The sequence below is a fragment of the Muntiacus reevesi genome, chromosome 10 (assembly GCF_963930625.1).
Source record: "Muntiacus reevesi chromosome 10, mMunRee1.1, whole genome shotgun sequence".
Lineage (NCBI taxonomy): Eukaryota > Metazoa > Chordata > Mammalia > Artiodactyla > Cervidae > Muntiacus > Muntiacus reevesi.
The window spans coordinates 3,181,594-3,202,245 of NC_089258.1; the positions used below are offsets into that span (position 1 = coordinate 3,181,594).

General features: G+C 42.6%; 1 protein-coding gene across 2 annotated transcripts in view; it reads right to left on the bottom strand.

The window, feature by feature from the left end:
- Positions 1-12,094, bottom strand: part of LOC136176709 (tumor necrosis factor receptor superfamily member 10A-like) — a 29,229-nt gene extending 17,135 nt beyond the window's left edge. For both annotated transcript variants that reach the window (XM_065947211.1, XM_065947212.1), the window contains exon 1: positions 9,629-12,094. In XM_065947211.1, coding sequence (XP_065803283.1) covers positions 9,629-9,799 — 171 coding nt within the window. In that variant the 5' untranslated portion in view covers positions 9,800-12,094. The remainder of the gene's footprint in view (positions 1-9,628) is intronic.
- Positions 12,095-20,652: the final 8,558 nt, after the last annotated feature.

The following is a 20,652-nucleotide window of genomic DNA, read 5'->3' on the forward strand; positions in this document are numbered from 1 at the left end:
TACTCTCTGGTCCTAGTGGGTGGGCTTCTCATTGCCGTGGCTTCTCTTGTGGAGCACAGGCTCCACAGCGCAGGCCTCAGAAGTTGTGTTTCAGGAGCTTCGTTGCCCCGAAACATATGGAATCTTCCCGGAGCAGGGATTGAATCCCTGTCCCTGCTTTGCCAAGCAGATTCTTAACCCCTGGACCACCAGGGAAGTCTGAGAAAGTTTTTTGTTTGTTTCATTTTATTTTTTGGCTCCTTTATGGCATGTGGGAACTTAGTTCCCTGACCAGGGAGCAAACTTGTGCCCCTGCAGTAGAAGGACAGAGTCCTAACCACTGGACCATCGGGGAATCCCCGTGTTTTGTTTTCAATTTAAAAATTTTAAAAAATGTACACTTTGTCCCTTGACCCCTGAGGCCTGAGGCAGGTCTTTTGGTAACAGTCCAACTAGGGGAGGGGGGAGTCTAAGCTGGTCCTGGGGAGGGGAGCTGCCAGAGAGACCCCAAGGCAGACTGGATGCAACTGATGGTTCGGGCTGGTGGAGGTCCTATGTAGCCCCAGCCTCATCACCTACCATGGCATGGAGAACCAAGAGGAAGCAGGAGACATTGTAAACAGCCCCCCAGACCCTCCCCAGTCCCTGCGCCAAAGCCTGCAGTCATGCCCTGTCTTGAGTCTGTTAACTCTTAGTTCACATCCAGGCCTTTTTACTTTTCTTTCTGCCTTTTGATCCTCTTCACCCATTTCTCCCACCCCACCCTGCTGCCTCCAACTCTGGCAGCCATCAATTTGTTCCCTCTATCTCTGAGCTTGATTTTTTTTTAAGATTTCACATATAATAGAGATTATATTGTATTCACTTTCTGTGTCCTGTTTATTTCACTTAGCATAATGCCCTCAAGGCCCATCCATATTGTCACAGATGTGTCTTCTTCAATGTCTTATTTTCAATATACATATTTTTCACTTCCTTGGTTAAATCTATTCCTAGGAATTTTATTCTTTTTGATGCAATTGTAAATGACATTATTTCCTTAATTTCTCTTTCTGCTGGCTTATTATTAATATAAAAGAAATACAATAGGTTTTTTATACTGATTTTGTATCCTGTAGCTTTAATGAATTCATTTATTCTAAGAGTTTTTGATGGAGCCTTGAGGGTTTTCTATATATAATATCATGTATCTGAGAATAGTGACAGTTTTACTTCTTTGTTTCCTATTTGGATGCCTTTTATCTCTTTTCCTTGCCTAATTCCTCTGGCTAGGACTGGTAGTACTATGTGGATAAACGTTGTGAGAGTGGGGCATCCTTGTCTTGTTCCTGATCTTAGAGGAAAAGTTTTCAGATTTCCTGTGAATTATGCCACACAGAGAACTTCCAGATAAGGAAGACACCTCTAGATCAGCAAAGGGTACTTCTTATTGCCCTTTAGTTAAAATAAAAAAACATTAAACAAGATTCAAATACCACTCGGCTTCTCTCAGACCTCTCTTGTGAAGGAGTTACACTTTCAAAAGCCCAGTCACGTGGGATCCTCCCCTTTTGAGGAAGGACCGAAAGAAGACATGAAAGTGAATCCACTTTGGAGGGTGCAGTCATTGTAACCGCCGTTACTCTTTCTCCTGGGGCAGTTGAGAATGGTATGGGTGACGTCATGTGTCACCCCATCACCTTTCTGGGGCATCTTTTCATGGGCAGATTTCTCCCTGTCCTTAGCTGCAGTCAAGAGCCAAACAGGACAGTGTTGGAGAGAGATTTCTCATAGGAACCTTTGTGTATTATCTGATTGTTGCAAAATGGTATATTTATTTTCTATAATAGTTAGTGTTAGTTGCAGTCCAGCTAAACTCTTTGCAGCCCTATGGACTGTAGCCTGCCAGGCTCCTCTGTCTATGGATTTCCCAGTCAGGAATACTGCAGTGGGTGCCTTTCCTTCCTCCAGGGGATCTTCCTGACCCAGGCGTTGAACCCAGGTCTCCTGCATTGCAGGCAGATTCTTTACCATCGGAGCCACCAGGGAAACCAGGAAATGCAGGTCCCTGCTTTGCGCTACAGACCAGGGCATACAGGATGGGGGTGAGCTTTGTCTGGACCACTTCTCTTCCACGGGGTCTTCCCTCCCTCTGCTGATGACATTCCCCCTCTGAGGATGTCATGCTCCCTCTGAAGGTGTGATACTCTGCCAGGGTCTGCCCTCATTCACCTGCAGAATTCTGAAGAGCTCTGTACTGACCTGCCCCTGTCCCGGCCCCAACATAAAACCCTCTGACTTCTCAAAGTCCTGGGCCTGACTTTTCTCCATCATGGGGCAGAACAAGTGCATGGAATCAGTTGTGAGCAACCCTGACATCATAACTCCGCCAATCTCCAGACAGAAATGAACGAACTGTTGGTAAAAACCAAAACAGTGCATGGGTATTTGTGTGTGTGTGTGTGTGTGTGTGTGTGTGTGTGTGTGTGTGTGTAGAAAAAAAATACCTCTCTAGGTTAACCCAGATAATCTATTTCTTCTAGGAAGCCTCATGTTCTAGTAAGAACATGATCAAGAACCTAATATAATCTATTTTCAAATATATACACAAGCTCTTGGCTCTCAGGATGCTGGTGACTGAGGTTTTTGGGAGAGAGGGTGGTTGAAGGGCTCTAACATAACAATGGATACTTGCCATCTTGGGAATGCACTTATCTTCTCACGGTTATCTTCCTAACTGTCAGAGAGAGCCCCAGAGGAGGTGTACTGTCCATGTTGGGGTGGGGAGATTGGGGAAAAAGTGAAATGTCAGGAAAAAAGGTGCAGAGCTAGAGAATGGGAGTTTCCTATTGTGAGATGTCACAGGACATCTGGTGCTGGTTTGGAGGAACAGGGGCATGGCTGAGCAGGAGCAGACTGGAGGAGAGGAGAGACGGTGCTGGAGGATGGCGGGGATTAAAACGGCAGGTTGTGCTCCCGTGGCTTCAGGGTGCGGCAGAGGGGCAGCCCCTGGGAGTGGATACAGCCCTGTACTCAGCACTGTGGCTTTGGGAAGGGGACAGAAGCCTGACAGTGGAGCCTCCCAGGAACTCAAAGGGAGAAGAGCTAGGGTCTAAGGTCCAGGAGAGAAAGAAAACGGGTCTCTGTGAGGTTGCAGGGCTGAGTCACCAGGCCCACTGAGGAGGATACAGAAAGGTCAGTGGGGTCAGAAAGAGAAGGTGGCCCCAGAGTATCACGAGGCTCACAGGTGAGGGGCCACAGAAGGACCGCAGCAAGGAAAACACCTTCCCGACAGCTCTGTCACAGCCAGTCTGCACCTCCAGGGAGCCCACCAGGCCCAGGTGCAGCCCAGAGACACCACAGTGGGGAGGCTGTGCAGGAGCCCGGGGAGGCTGTGCAGGAGCCGGGTCAGGCTGGGGCCCCTCTCCCAGGGGAAGGGCAGGGAGGAGGTGATGGAGGAGGTGCTGAATTCCAGTCTCCAAGAAACCTGGTGCCTGGGAATCCTGAGTCGGAGCAGGAGACACACCCATGCAGGATGAGCCTGAAGCGTAAAGAGGGGAAGGAAGGAGTGGATCACCCATCGAGGACACACAGCCCTGCCCCTGCGCCACTCACAGCTTCTCCAGAGGAGACTGCAAGGAGGGGAGGAAAGTACACACAGGCTTCTCTTTATATAAAGTTATGTGTTTTGGTCATGGATTCATGAATATACGAGTCTTTTCTAGCTAGTGGATAATGCAGCTATTTCTTGTATTGTTTGATAATATCAACAAACTCTTCAAACAGATCTCCAACTGTTTCCCTTTCCAGGAGAAGAGATAAACCAGGGACTCTGTGCTTTCTTTAGGAAATGCCCATGCAGAGGCCATCTGTCCTGTGTTCTTTTGTCCCATCTTCAAGCTCACCGATCCTTTCTACTACCTGTCAATTGCACAGTTAAACACGTGCAGTGTGGATTTTTCACTTCAGCTATTTGACTTTTCAGCCCTACAATTTTGTTTTGATTCCTTTTGATAGTTTCTATTTTTATAGACCATTCCCTGAGTAATCCTCACTTCTTAAGTATCTGCTCCAGCTTTGATAACTATGCAGCTGAGTAGCCATCACCTAGTCAAGACACAGAACACTCCCAGCACCCCACACAGTCTCCTCTGCCCCAGTAGGCCTTTCCCACCCACCCTATCAGGAGACAGGCACTCCATCCCAGGATATATGTGACTCAAATGAGGAATATATATGAGGGCACTTCGGAAAATAGAAGTAACAGTTATTCCACAAATGCGGAGACGCTTTGCACCATTATCAGTAGTCTAAATAAGGAAATGAAAGCATGCGATAGTCTCCAGGGAAGGTGAAAAGATAAAATTAAGTACCAATTTTGATTTTTTGAAACCATCTCAAAACAGGAGGCTGCATCCACAATGATAAGAATTTCTACATGAAACTAGGATCCCAACCTCATTCTTTTCTTAAAATTTAGTTTAGGACTTCCCTGGGAGCACAATGGATCAGAATCTGCCTGCCAATGCAGGGGACACAGGTTCCATCTCTGGGGCAGGAAGATCTCACATGCTGTGGAACGACTAAGCCCATGCACCACAACTACTGAGCCAGAGCTCTAGAGCCCTCGAGCTGCAACTAAGGAGCCCCAGTGCCGGACTACTGAGGCCGCGTGCCTAGCGCCCGTGCTCCGTGACAAGAGGAGCCACTGCAATGAGAAGCCCCCACACCGCACTGAAGAGGAGCCCCTGCTCACTGCAACTGGAAAAAGCCGGCATGCAGCAATGAAGACCTACTGCAGCCAAAAATAAACATCAATAAATGAATCATATGAAAATTTTTTTTCACAGGAAAAATGAAACAAAGAAAGGCCCAAAACATCAGACCAAAACTACCGAATTCTAGGAACCAAAGCCAGATGCACCTGCGCCCAAGTGTGTGTGTGTAGGTGGGTTACAGTAAAAATACACTTGTATATTTACAAGTACAAAATATGCTTGGTGGGTTGGCCCAGATTCTACTCTTCTAGAAAGTCACCTACTAACGTCATCAGCAAACATACATGGTTTTATTTTCAAATATGCTCAGTGTAATAATTTTGAAAAAAATCAGAAATTTTTAGTTTTAGGAGGATTATTACTAAATATTATAACAGCCACACAGTGGAATACATGCAGCTTTTATTCAATCATTCAACAACCATAGGAGCACCCACTCTGTGCTGCCTGCTGTAGGTTTCAGGAATATATTGACAGCTAGTGAAAACAAGACAGGTAATAAGTAGCATAACATCTTTTAGAGCAACCAGTCTACCACAGCTGGCTTCCTTCCCTCCATGAACCTGGTCTCCCTCCTTCACCACTTCCTCCTGGGGCAGGAGATGGGACCAGAACGGCCTTTTCCTGTTTGTACTGCAGTCCTGGGCAAGCAGAAGGGCCAGGGCCCCACAAGGTCCATCATAGCTCATCAGCACGGACTCTGGTGTTTTTCTAGCCTTACTTTCATTACTTTCTGTTCTAATCTGTATTATCTCCTTCCTCTGTTTACTCTACCTTTAGTATGTTCATTTTCTAGTGTCTCACTGTATAGTATTAGGTTATCGATTTGAGATTTTCCCTCTTCCTTAATGCAGTCATTTACAGGCATAAATTTCTTTCTACGTTTTCAGCTGCTTTAGCTACATCCCATAAGTTTTGGCATGTGGTATCTTCAGTTTCATTCACCTCAAAAGATTTTACAGTTTCTTTTTTGATATCTTCCTTGACTAATTGGTTATTTGAGAGTGTGTTGTTTAAATTTTATCATAGCTATGAAGTTCCCCAGTTCCTTCCTGTTTGTGATTTCTAATTTCATTCCACTGTGGTGGGAGGCTGTGTGTTCTATTATAGCTCTCTTTTAAATTTATCTATTTTATGAGCTAGTATATGGTTTATTCTGGAGAATGTTCCATTCACACTTGAGAAGAATGTATTTTGTTGTTGACTAGAGTATTCTATAGATGTCTGCTAGTTCTAATTGTTTTATAATGTTGTTCAAGTCTACTATTTTCTTGTTGATCTTCTTTCTAGTTCATTATGAATCCTTACAGATTAAGGAAATCACATTTCTAAGTGTGGTTTGTGTTCTGAGTACTTTTTTCTAGTTTGTTTTTATCTTTGTCACGATTTCTTCCATTTGGCTTTCTTAATATTTACACAGCCTTTAGGCAAGTTTTATAGTTTGTTGTCATATTGAAGAAGGTCTTCCCCTCTCCAGAGTGGTAAGAAATTTTCCCTCATATTTTTGCAGTACTTTTCTGGTTTCATATATTATGATTAATTCATTGATCCACCTAGTTTTAATTATCCAATAAGAAGAGCATAAGGAAGAAACATCATTATTTTTCAGAAGTCATCCTAGTTGTTGTATCATCATTATTGAAGAGTTAATTTTTTATCATTGACAGAAGTGTCATCATCATTACACATTATTAAGGAAAGATTTTAAAGGTTGGGTTTTTTTTAAGAGTATCTTTCATTATTAACAAATATGAATTAGATATGAGAGAGAGAGATCCTGCAAGGAAGAGTGAGGTATTCTGAAGGAGGAAAGCCCAGGAGGTGAAGGTCAAGCCTAGGGACATGGGGTCCCGGGTTGTGACAGCGCTTCCAAGTCTTCAGCTCAGTTCCAGATCACAGGACCTCCTTCCTTAGGGTCACTGACCCTCTACAGGTCGGACCCATTTTTCCTCTTGTTTTCCTGCCAGGGCCCAATGGCATGAGCTTTGTTTGAAGGCTCTTCCCTCATCACTATTTCTGTGCCTCTTTGTGTCTCCCAAGGACTAGGACCTCCTTGAGAACAGGAATTAGGACTTCCTTCTCTAAGTTCTAGAGGTCCAGGTGGTGCTGTTCAATAGAGTAATCACCAGGTCTTTATGGGAATGGAGCACTTCAAACAGCTTCTCTGAATCAAGAAGTGTTGCAAGTGAAAAATACATTCTGAATTTCAAAGACAGTATTTAAGAAAAGAAAGTCCATCAATGTTTTATATTGATTGTTGTTGTTTAGTCACAAAGTCATGTCCAACTGTTTGCAACCCCATGGACTGTAGGCTGCCAGGCTCCTCTATGGGATTTTCCAGGAAGAATGCTGGAGTAGGTTGCCGTTTCCTCCTTCAGGGGTCTTCCCTGGCCAGGGATCTAACCTGTGTCTCCTGCACTGGCAGACAGATTCTTTACCGCTGAACCACTGGGGAAGCCTGATAATGTTACTACCCTTTTTCATTTTCATTAAAGGGTGATACGATAGCCCTTGGATTTCATTGATTTTTGCTTTATGTATTTTTAAAGCTCTTTTATTAGGCACAATATATTTATGGTTAAGATATCTTCCTGATGAATTGACACTTTTAACACTACAAATGGTACCTTTTAAAAAATCTTTGGTAACATCAGGTGAAAACTTGAAATAGTCTTCTCTGGACCTGGGCAGTCCGTCAGCATTGACATTCAGTTACCTCTGTTCTGTCCGCAGCCTGCCAGTCACATTTCCCACCACCCAGATCAACACCCCCATGCCCCTCAGAGCAGGACCAAACACTAGCATTAGTGCAGGCATCTTAGACCCCACAGCACCCACGCATTCACGGGGAGTCCTGTCTGCAGCCTGCTGAGGAGCCCTGTGCAGGGGCTGTGGGGACCCGGGGACAAGGCAAGGTCCTTCCTTTCCTCGGGGCAGTTCTGGCCACAGGAACCTGAGGCAGAGACAGCGATTCCCGTAAAGTCATCAGGGTGAAAGAGTCTGGAAAGGCTGCAAGGCAGATGTGACAAAACTCCCAGTGGCAGGGAACAGGCGTGGACATGTCGGGAAAAGTCCACAGAGCCAGGATCACAGACAAGAACGAAGTCAAAGTAACGGGGGGGTGTAATCTCCATTGCACGCTGTTTGAGAGACAAACACTGGGGTGCACCGGGGTGCGGTGGAGATGTGAGGCTTTGCCACTCACAGACTTGTGATGTGTGTGTGTGGAGGGGGGGTTGGGGGCGTGAGAGAGAGAGAGACAGAGGAGGGAGACAGGAGGGCTGCTGTAGAGCAGCAGCGTGGGACAGAAGACAGAGGGAAAGGAGACCACTTCACTGGTGGTTCAGTGGTTAGGATGCCGCACTTTCACCACAGGGGTCAAGGTTGAATCCAGGTCAGGAACTAAGATTCCTGCAGCCTTTGAGCCTGGGCCAATTGAAAGGAAGGAACTGAGAATGGAAGATGAGGTGTGGAAATGTGTTCAGTTCTGCTCAGCATTTTGTCCACTCTGCCCCAAGCTGGTGAGATTCAGAGGTGAGTCACGATCGGGGATTTCCTTTTGTGCTTCTTACCACTTACTTCCCGAAAATGATGCAGTACTGTTCGCTGGATTTGCGGAGTCTAGATGGACCTTGCTGCATGCCCATGTTCCTTTCCCGAGCTGATGCAACTGTTTTAGGGTCTAGTTTGATTTTCCCTCTCCCTTGATAGGCCAACCAAAACAACACTACTCTTTCCTCCCTAGGGACAAATGGGCCCTAAAAGCTGCACCGTTACTTTTTTTTTTTGAACAAAAGATTCTTTAAATTCCATAGTGCTTTACAATTTTCAAGCGATTCACGCACGTGATTTCATATAATCTCACAATAACTCTTCTTTGCCCCTCATCCCTATCTTGCCCCTCCCTGCTTCCCTCTCCCCACTGGTAACCACCAGGTTATTCTCTGTATCCTTGAGTCTGCTTCTTCTTTTGTGTTACTCACTAGTTGTAATTTTTATATTGCACGTGTAAGTGTAAGTAAATGTAAGTAACATCACAGAGGGTTTCCCTTTTACTCTAAACCTCATCAGCTGTGACAAAGCCATAGCGTCAGACTTGTTCTCAAGGTCTTCCTGTGGTCTGAGACCTATTTCTTCTAAGATTTGTGTGGGTATAGGTAGTTGTTTTTACAAGTAAAAAGACAGCTAGGTTAACAGGAAACCCTTCCACCTGGAGTTCAGGGCAGCCATTAAATAGTCTTTTCAGGATGCGTGACACACCTGTTTCAGACTCAAGACAGAAATCAAAATAACAGCTTCAGACCCTTTCCTCCTAAACTAGACAGAGCCCCTGAGGCCAGTCGCCTGATTTGGGGGGATTTACCCTGTAAGCCATGTGGGTTGCTGCGGGAGAAAGTGCCTGGAAGGAATTTGCAAAATGACTGACAGCAGTCGAGAAGGGGTGCTGAATGTAAGGGAGGGTGGGAAAGCTATTTTTCTGTAAAAATCAAAGGGAAGAATAGACGCGATGAGCATGTTCTAGAATCTCAACATAAAGGGGGAGGGGAGGGAGGGAAAGGAAGAAGGAAGACGGGAGGGAGGTGGGGGAAGGAAAGGGAGCGGAGAGGCTTGCAAAGGAGTTTTCCATTCCTTTTCCTCTGGAATTTATTTCTGGGACAGCTAGACAAGCCTAGGACCGGGACGGAGAACGCGGGCTCTTCTCCCTCTGGGCCCGGGTCGGCCCTGCCAGGCCCTGACCCTGCTCCTTCCCTCCATTCAGCCCACGGTAGGTCTTGCTCGGACATCCCCCGGCCGCAGCTGACCCGGGCGTGCACACCGCCGGGTCTTTTCCCGCTGCCACTTACCGGCCACCCGGCGCGCCTTCCGGAGCCAGTACCCGCGATGGTACTCACCAATGACACGACACCCATGACGAAGATGAGGACCCGGAACCGAAGTTTGAGGCCACCGGAGCGCCCTGCGCCGGCGCTCGAGGAGGCCGGTGCCCTCCGTCCCCGCTGCCCCTTGCGGCCCGGCAGCGTTCGCTGTCGAGGTCCCCGCAGGTTGATGGCAGGCACAGTCATGAGGAGTCTTAACAGTCGGCCGTGGAACTTGGAAAGCCGGCCTCTGATGGCCAGACGTCGGAGCTCTTCGGTATACCGCCGGTCCCGCGCACTGTACCCACGCTTTTGGAGGAAGCAGCGGTGGCCCCACCTTGTCTTACTCAGGATGTTGCTCAACCAGTGCAGAAAGTAAGAAGTTCCGTCTTCATCTCACCCGCGAGTTCAGCGCAGCCTGAGTGCGTGCTCAGTCGCTTGGTCGTGTCCGACTCTTTGCTGACCCCACGGACTGCAGCCCACCAGGCTTCTCTGTCCATGGACTTTCCTAGACAAGAATACTGGAGTAGGTTGCCATTTCCTCCTCCAGGGGATCTCCCCGATCCAGGGATGGAACCCTCCTCTCCTGCATCTCTTGCATTTGCAGGAGGATTCTTTACCACGGAGCCACCTGGGAAGTCCGATGCACGCAAAGTTGGCATTAAAGGTTCTTCTTGAACCGGATCCCTTCTCAGGGGCAACGACCCTCCTGAGCTACCACTGGCCCTCTGACTGGCCCGCCCTTGGCGGGCTCTCACCTTCGGTCCCTCCCACGCTCGTTGACAGTATCGGTGCACAGGTACCCCTGCCTCCAGGGTCACGTGGCAGCTCTGTACCCGTCGAAAGTTGTTGAATCAGAGGTTTGCTCTTAGCATCTTAGTAGCCAGGTGCCTGCCTGGAGCAGATCCTCAGTGAACAGGTGGGTGGACAGAATGAAGGTCACAGAGACGGCCATCGGTGGGTCTGAATTCAAGTCACAAATAGGCTTCGGATCTCTTCCATCACTACCTGTGCGTTGCGGTAATGCCAGGGTCCACGTCTGACTTTCACACGCCGGACTTCAGACTATCTCCTCTCGACCCTACTGCTCTTGCAGCCAGGCAAGCTAGAGGAATCCACTCCATTCAGCCTTTCTTGGAGATTTTTCTTCCCTGTAGATTCTTTAAAGCCTTTGGAAAACAGAACTGCTGGAGGCTAATTGGCAAACCAAACGGGCCAGGAGAAGGAGGCCCCCACGTGGGTCAGGCGCGTCCAGCTGTCCCTAAATATCCGCGCTCTGCTGGACCTAGGTGGTGGGGAGTCCAGTATTGGGGAAGCGGCACAAGGCTGGGTCCTACTTACAGGGCGATTGTGGGCTGCGGACTGAGCAGGGGAGCCGCCAGCTGGGAGCCCCCGGCCCCACCCTTTGTATCAGTTTTGAGAGGCCGGTGTGGTAGTAATTAAAATTCCTTTTTTCTTCCATGTGTTTATCCAGTTGTTCCAACATCATTTATTGAAAAGACTTTCTTTTCCCATTGAATAATATTACTGCCTTTGTTGAGATTCAGTTGACCATATACATGTTCCATTTCTGGACTCTATATTGTGTTCCATGGATCTACTCATTTTCTATCCTGTGCCAATACCCCATTGCCTTGATTGTGTGCGTATGTGTCAGCCCTGTTCCCCTCTTAGCGACCCCATGGACCGGAGTCTGCCAGACTCCTCTATCTGTGGATTTCCCAGGCAAGAATACCGGCATGGGTTGCCATTTCCTTCTCTAGCAGATTTTCCGACCCAGGGATGGAACCACCTCTTCTGCTGCTCCTGCATGGGCAGGCAGATTCTTCACCACTGAGCCACCTGGGAAGTTTGTTGCCTTGATTACTGTAGCTTTATAGTGACTGTTGAAATCAGGTAGTTTAAGCCCTCCAATTGTTCTTTTTTCCCTCCTTTGTGTTTCCATATAAGTTTTATATAAATTAAAAATATTTAATTTAAAAAGTCTTACTGGGATTTTAATTGATATTGCATTGAAAGTGATGATTGACAAGAATTGACATTTTAACAATACTGAGTCTGCAATCAATGAGATGATTTTATTTTAGACCTTTCTTACTTAATCTTGACAACATTTTGTATGCTTTCTGTGTACAGATTGTATACATCTTTTGTAAATGCATTTCCAAATGATTTTGATGCTACTTTCAGTGGAATGGTTGAGATTATTGGTTTTTATTTTCAATCCATGGGTCCCAGAGAGTGGGACATGACTGACTGAGCATGTTTTAGACAACTTATAATTTCAGCTTGCTTTTTTCCAGGTGGAGAATCTCAGCCTTATAATTGACATGTTTATTCTAGTTACATCCATTATTGTATATGGTTTGCCACAATTTCTTCATTTTGCCTTTGTTTTTGAAAAATATTTTCACTGGGTATAAATGAGTAATGAGTCAACAGGTTTCTTTTACCACTTTAAATCTTAGCTCCATTGTTTAAGTCCGTTGTCATTCATTGGTCTTTTGAATGCAAAAATAAAATTTTATGCACAAAATTTTCTCTTTGTTACTGTGATGTGTCCAGGTGGTGTTTTCTTTATATTTATCTTTCCTTGAGGTTTTCTAAGGTTTTTGAAATTGTAAGTTGGTGTTTTGCACTACATTTGAGAAAATTACAGGCATTTTTTTTTCTCATTTTTTCAGTTATTTCTTTCCAGTCTTCAATTCCAAATATATTCCATGGTGTTGTCCCGAAGGTCACCAAGACTGTTCCCTGTTTTCTTTCAGTTGTTTTAACCTCTGCTCTTCAGATCTATCAAATCTCTCTTCAGTTTCACTCATTATTTCTTATGCAGTGTTCAAACTCTGTTAGTAACCTTCACGTGAATTTTTAATTTCAGATAATGGAATTTTCTCTTGTAAAATTTCCTTTTGGTTCTTGTTTTATAGTTATCACTTCTATGCTGAGATATCCTAGCTTCTGTTCATTTTATTAATTTTCTACAGACCAAACATATATTTTAAAGTTCCCAAAAGAGATTGTATTGGGAATTAGAAGTAAGAACCAGTAAAAAGATATAAACTTTACCTGGAAGGAAGAGATATGTAATGAGAAGTATCAATAACAGAAAATGTTACAATCCTTCTGTCCATGGGATTCTCCAAACAAAAATACTGGAGTGGATTGCCATTTCCTTCTGGAGCGGATCTTCCCAACCCAGAGATTGAACCTGAGTCTTCTGCATTGCAGGCAGATTCTTTACTGTCTGACCCACCAGGAAAGTCGACACAGAAGGTATTATACCTTATTTACAAAGAAGTCTAAAGGGAAACCCAAAGACAATAGAGAATAGATAAACGAGCACAATTTTAGTCTCTGACAGCAACTGCTACAGTAAACACTTTCTCCTAGCCAAACAAAAATAAAACCTCACCCTAAAGTCCTAGTTAGCTGAGTTCCTTTAACAGGTTCATCATGTCTAACTTTAAGCAAAAAATTATATGGCATACTAAAAGACCAAAAACGAAAACACTCATTCTGTTTTAAGAGAGAGAGCCAGCACCAGAATGAGACACAGATATGGTGGAGATGTTGGAATGATCACATCGGGAATTTAAAACAACTAGGAATAATATGCTAATGATTCTAATAGAAAAGTGGGCAACATGCAAGAACAGATAGGAAATGGAAGCAGGGAGATGGATACTTCAAGAAAAAAATTAAAAAGAAATTCTAGTAACAAAAAAACCCACAATGTAACAGAAAAAAGAGATGCTTTTCATGTGCTCATGAATAGAATCAGTGGAAGGGGAAGCATCAGTGAGCTTGAATCAACGTCAACAAAAACTTAGAAACCTAAGTACAAAGGGGAAAACAAAAGAATTTAAAGGGCAGAACAGAATATTCAAGAACTGTAGGACAATTTAAAAAGGAAGTAACATAAACATAAGGGGAACACCAGAAAGAAAAGGAAAAGAGAAGAAAAAGAAGAGTATTTGAGGAAATAATGACTTCAAATTTTCGAAAATTAATGATAGACACCAAACCACATATGTAGGAAACTAGCAGAACGCCAAGCAGGAAAAATATCCAAAAAATTCTATGCATAGGCATATCACACCCAAGCTACAAAATACCAAAGAAAAAAAGAAAATCCTAAAAGAGGCCAGAGGCTCAAGAGGAAGGGGATATATGTATATATAGAGACAGCTGATTCAAGATGCTGTGCAGCGGAAACTAACACAACATTGTAAAGCAATCTGACTCCAATTAAAAAAATTAAAATATATGGTTTCATGACTGATTGTGAGTAAACTGAATTACAATTCTAAAAAAGAAGAAGAATCCTGAAGGAAAAAGTGTTTTACCTGCAGAAGATAAAGAATAAGAATTGCAGAAAACAAGAAGAAAGTGGGGTAAAATACTTAAAGTGTGAAAGGAAAGAAAATCCCATCAACCTAGGGTTCTATGTGGAAGAAAATTATTCTTCAGAAGTAAAAGAGAAGTAACAACTTTCTCAAACAAACAAAAATTGAGGAAACTCATGACTCAGACCTGCCTTGCAAGATATGCTTTTAGGAAGTTGCTTTGTTTTGTTTTGTTTTTCCAGGAAGAAAGGAAATGATAGACGTCAGAGACTAAGATTTGCATAAAGAAAAGAGCTTTAGGGAAGGAATAAAATAAGGCAAATTTTTTAAAAAGGCATTTTAAAACCTTTTACTTATTATTTTGAAAGAAGGTCTATATATTCAACAGTTCTTTATTGAACACCGACTATGGACCAGTAACTATTTAGACTCTGGACAGCCAGAATGTCATCCTGGAGCTTATCCACTAGTAAATATAATCACAAAACACTTTCTGATTCTTCAGTGACAACTATATTAATTATATTGCTATGAAATTTGATTATTTCATTCAGATTAGAGACAAACTATATTCTAAGGTTACTTATTCTCATTTGATACAACAAAAACTCTTGAGGAAGAGTTTTCTCTTGAGGAAGCTCTTTTCTTTATGCAAATCTTAGTCTCTGACGTCTATCATTTCCTTTCTTCCTGGAAAAACAAAACAAAACAAAGCAACTTCCTAAAAGCATATCTTGCAAGGCAGGTCTGAGTCATGAGTTTCCTCTTGCTCAGTCGTGTATGACTCTTTGTGACCCCATGGACTGTAGCCCACCAGGCTCCTCTGTCCGTGGAATTCTCCAGGCAAGAATACTGGAGTTGGTAGCCGTTCCCTTCTCCAGGGGATCTTCCCAACCCAGGAATCAAACCCAGGTCTCCTGCGTTACAGGTGTCTTTACCATCTGAGCCACCAAGGAAGCCCATTTAATGTGACAGATAATAATTTGTTCAAAATGATACTAGCCAAAATGTATGTAGTGATGATAACTTCTTGATAAGTAAATGCATGAAAGCAGGATTGTGAAGGATGGGAGGGAGGGATTGGGATGCCATTGCTACTGAGTACTTGTACGACCTGTGAAGTGATACAGGCTATCAGAAAAAGGGCTTGGATTGGTTTATGTTTAAATACCTGTTAGTTATTTATTGGCTTCATTGTCTTAGTGGCAGCAGGTGGGCTCAGTAGTTTGCTGTGCAGGCTCAGTCGCCCTTTGGAAACCAAAGGACAGCTGCTGAGAAGGTAAAAAAAAGAAGTAAAACTTACATGCTAACAGAGGTTAAAAATGAAATCATATGAAGTGTCCAGTTAAACCCATAGAAGCCAGAAAAAGTGGAAATCAATACAAGAAACAAAGAACAAGGCAATGAATACAGAATAGTAACAAATATCTTAGGTTTATAACTCAACTGTATAAATAATAATTAAGACATCAACGGTCAAAATACCCCAACTGAAAGGTAGGGACTGTCAAAGTGGATAAAAACAAACAACACTCAACTGCATGATGTTTGGGAAAAAAAAAAAAGCAATGTAGACACAGATAAAGAGTAAAAGTGTAGAGAAAAATATGCTAACACTAAAACTAGAAGGGTGGAATGCTTATATTAATTTCAGATAAAGCAGACTGCAGAGTAAGGAAAATTATCAGGATTACAAAGGGGCAACATGCAATGACAAAATAAAAGGTCAATTCTCCATAATTTTTCCAAAGACATAACTGTCCTTAATGTGAATGCACCTAACAACAGAGAGTCAAAATATACATGAGGCAAAAATTGATAGAAAGGCAAGGAGAAATAAAAGAATCCACTATTATAGCTAAAGATATCAATAGCCTTCATCAGTAACAGATAGATCCATCAGGCAGAAAATCAGTAAGGTCCTAACTGAGCTCAACAACACCATCAGTCAACTGCATCTGATTGACATCTAGTCTATCCAACAGCAACAGAATACATGTTCTTATCAAGCTGACATGGAACATTCACCAAGATAGATCACAGTCTGGGCCATAAAACACTCCTTACCAAGTTTTAAAGAATAAAAATCTTACTGTGTCTGCTCACAAACTATAGAAATCTATAACAGAAACAACTCGAAAATCTTAAAATACTTGGAAATCAAATAATAATTTCTAAATCACACATGGTCAAATGAAAAAAGGTTTAGAGAAATGAAATCTTTTGAACTAAATGTAAATAAAAATAAAATTTATTAAACTTTGTGGGCTGCAGCACAAGCAGTGCATGGAGGGAAGTTTGTAGCAATGAATGCACATGTTAGAAAGGAAGGAAGATCTGAAATCAATAATCTAAGATTTCATCTTAGAAAACTAGAAAAAAGAAGAGCAAGTTAAATTCAAAGTAAGAGAAAGAAAAGAACAAATAAAAACCAGAGCAAAAATCATTACAATTGAAAACAGGAAATTAATAAAGAATATCAACCAGACCAAAGCTGGATGTTTGAAAAGATCAGTAAAACTGAGAAATCTCCCATGAGGTTCATGGGATAGAGAGAAGTGGGGGGAGGTGGTAAAGAGAGAGAGAGAAATTACAAATTTCAAGGAAGAAGTAGAGACCATAACTACTAATCCCAGGGATGTTGACAGAATAATAAAGGAATTTTATGAACTACTACTATGTCTATAAATTTGATAACCCTGATAAAATGGACCAATTCCATTTGGTAGATTGGAAATCTACCAAAACTTAAACAAGAAGAAATAGACAATCTGAATAGACCTATATCTGTTAAAGAAATCAAATCGGCTATGAATAAAATATCCAAAAAGAAAGTACTAGCCCCAGATGGGTTCACTGGTGAGTTCTACCAAACATTCAAAGAAGAAATTCTACCAATTTTCCATAGTCTCTTCCAGAAAATAGAAGCAGGGGGAAAACTTCCTAACTCATTCTATGAGGCCTGCATTACCCTAATATATATTAAAAAAAAGATATTACAAGAAAAGACAACTACAGACTAATACCTTTCAAATGCCCATGCAAAAATCCTCAACAAAACATTAGCACATCTAAACAAGCATAAGAAGAATTATACACCATGACCAAGTAGGATTTATCCCAGGTATACAAGACTGGTTTAATATCTGAAAATCATTCAATATAATCCACCACATCAACAAGCTAAAGAAGAAAATGGTTTGCTCATATTATACGATGCAGAAAAGCATTTTTGAGGAGAGTATGTAGTGACTTCATACAGTTACGAGGCTGAAACTTTTAAATCCTGATTTTTGCCCACATCTTCCTGGATGCTACTTCCCTGGTGGCTTGGATGGTAAAATATCTGCCAGCAATGCGGGAAACCCAGTTTCGATCCCTAGGTTGGGAAGAACGCCTGGAGGAGGGCATGGCAAACTAATCCAGTATTCTTGCCTGGGAAATCCCATGGACAGAGGAGCCTGGCGGGCTCCAGACCATGGTGTCGCAAAGTGTCGGATACAACTGGGACTAACACTCCCAGATCCTGCTGTACTTGAATGGTTAATAAAACCACAGTGCTGGTGGGAAAAAAAAAAGTTTCTCCTAAACCCTATTTCAAATTGCTAGTGTCCCCCTCCTCCCTGCAGGAAGCAACAGGATTTTTTTTTTTTTTTTAGTCTTTACTGTGAGAACCTGTAGAGCTCCTGGAAGTAAAACTCCTCACTTAGAGGGATTCCTTCTAAGACTGGCCTTCTTGGTGTTTTTAATTTTCAGACTTATCCACACATATAGTTTTTTGATGCTGGTTTCAAAGGAGGATTTTTCTTGCAGGTGTCTGCTCTAGTAAGTGTGATTCTCTGTAGCTTATCTGTTTCTCCAGTTTTTGTGATAGAAGTTTGCCCCTTGAGCTCAGTTCTCTGATGGATCTAAGAGTTGTTCATTTATTGCCTTTTCAGATCTTTGTTAGGACAAAATGATGGCTTCCGAGTTACATGCTGGACTGGAAATATAGAACAGTTTGAGGGAAAGAGTGGAAGAGAAGACACTGAGATTAAAAAGTGATAAGTGTGGACTTCCCTGGTGATCCAGTGGTGAAGAATCTGCCTTCCAATGCAGGGGATATGGGTTTCATCCCTGATCAAAGAACTAATATCCCACACGCAACTAAGCCTCAACTACTGAGCCCAGTGCCACAACAAAAGATCCTGCATGCCACAGCTAAGACCCAACGCTGCCAAATAAATAAATATTAAAAAAATAAACAGGGGTAAATTCTTTGGAGTGAAATTGAACAGAATCACAAATGGTCACTGGGTCATTCTAAAGAGTCGTGGCGTTAATAGGTCGATAGCAACAGCCTCTGTGGTCTGGGTGTTTTGAAGAAAAAGGGATTTCCCACACCTGTGCTTTGCTCAAACTCCTCAGTCTGAACATGGAGGCAATTAAATTTAGAGGTATTTCAGCCCCAAACAGTTAAAAAACAAACATTCAGATAGATAAAAGATTCAACTATAGCATTAATACATTGTATTCAGGTAAATATTGTTATGCTATAAAGGATAGGTTTTGGTTAAATTGTTTCTTTATTCAGAGTCTGATCAATTAAATTCATTCATTTATTCATTCAACAAAATCCTCCGGATGTGCCAGGCACTGTGCTAGAAACAAATATAATTAAGAACACAGTCCATAACAGGAGAGCACTTCAGCTAGTCAAAGATACAGGTACAAAAACAGAAACTTAGAAAACAATGTGGGGGACTTCCCCAGTGATACAGTGGATAAGAATCCGCCTGCCAATTCAGGGGACATGAGTTCGATCCCTGGTCTGGGAAGATCCGAAGTGCCTCTCAGCAGCTAGACCCGTGAGCCACAACTGCTTAGCCTACACTAAGAGCCTACACTAAGAGCCTACACTAGAGCCCAGGAGCCGCAACTACTGAAGCCCAGGCACCTACAGAAACCTACAGAAACCTACAGTTTCTCTGCAACGAGAAACCACCAAACCGCAGTGAGAAGCGCATGCACTGCAACAAAGAGTGGCCCCCACTCGCCATGACTACAGAAAACACCCCACCCGCCCAGCAGCAAAGATCCAGTGCAGCCAGTCATAATAAAATAACAAATAAAAGGAAACAATGTGGCACATCAAATGATAGAGAGGAACACAAGGTTATAGAAGGATAAAAAGGGACACCTAATCCAGCCTAGAGCAGGAAGGAAGGAAGAAGAAAGAGATTGGGAAAGTCTCCCATAACACAGCAGTGCCTGAACAGAATGTTAACAAGCCTGGCTTCTCCCGCTGTAAACCTCACAAGCTAAGAATAATGTATTTTCCTTCTCATTCCTCGTTTCGCCAAGTCCTAATGGCTGTAAATCATAGGGATGAGAACTATAAATAAATGGGGAATGCAACAGGGTATGCATATTTACACAACAATGATGAGGCTTTGCCAATAAGCAGGAGAAATGACATGGGGCAGTGTGCATCGTAGAGGCATTGCGGTGTTTGAAGTATCTGCAATGTTTGTACGTCATGGCTGAAGTTAGACTGATTCAGTATCTGGCCAAAAACATTGGGGCATCGGTATATAAATATCACAGCCATGACACACAGATGTTTAGGTGGCACTCTGTTCTTCAGACTCCTCAGAACCAAAGGATTTCTGCAATCACACATTTACAGTAGATACTACATTTAAAATCAGAAAGCAGGAGCTAGGAAAAAACTCAAGATCATAATGTAGAAACCTTCAATTCACAGAGGAGGAATCTGAGAGGAAACCTGCCTCTCTGAGTGCACGCAGCTCTTTACTAATAGAGATGAAACCAGAATGCAGGTCTAGATGATTTCTTTCTTTCTTTTTTAATTGAATAATATCTAAGTGTTGAGCTATGTGCTGGGTACAAAATATGAAATTTATACTCACTGATACTTTTCTACTGTCCTCCACCCAACCTCCTGCCACAATATCATACAATCTCACTCATAAATATTTTTTCCACAAAAGAAACACTACATGTTTTAGGGATACAGAATTTTTCTAAGATGTAAAATACATCACCATATACTGTGGGGAAGGGGTGTAGATATGAGCTGGAGTGGGACCTGAAGAGGAAATAAGATTAAGTAAGACAAAGCCAAACAAGAAAAGAACTGTGCCTTGAGTGCTGACAGTGCGTGTGCTAAGTCACTGCAGTCACATCCGATTCTTTGGGACCCTATGGACTGTACCCCACCAGGCTCCTACAGTGACAGTGAACCGTGAACCAAAACATGAAATTGGCAACTAGTTGTAACTGAGGTTAAAAAAAACTGTATGTCACTATTAACTATTAATTACATGACATGGAAGTTATATTTTGTATAATGTAGAAATAAGAGACTTGTAGAGTCAGTTAAATAGACACCTCTCGTTGAAAGACTTTGAGATTTGATCTTGTGTTCAGGTTTCCCTTGGATTTTATTATGCTTTATCTGAGAGCAAAGTTTGGCCATAATATTCTCAGTTCCTAAGGAATTCAAATATTTATCCAACTTAAAACTTCATGGAATATTGTCATTCTAGACGTGGTAATTAAAATAATGAATAACACTCAGTGAAAAAAGGTCAGAAGTATGATTCATAAATAAAAAATTCTGAAAATTTCTTCTACTCAAAGATATCTAAACAAAATATATTTATTTCTATGTTACAGGCAGAAATTTCTAAATTTTTTAACATTCAC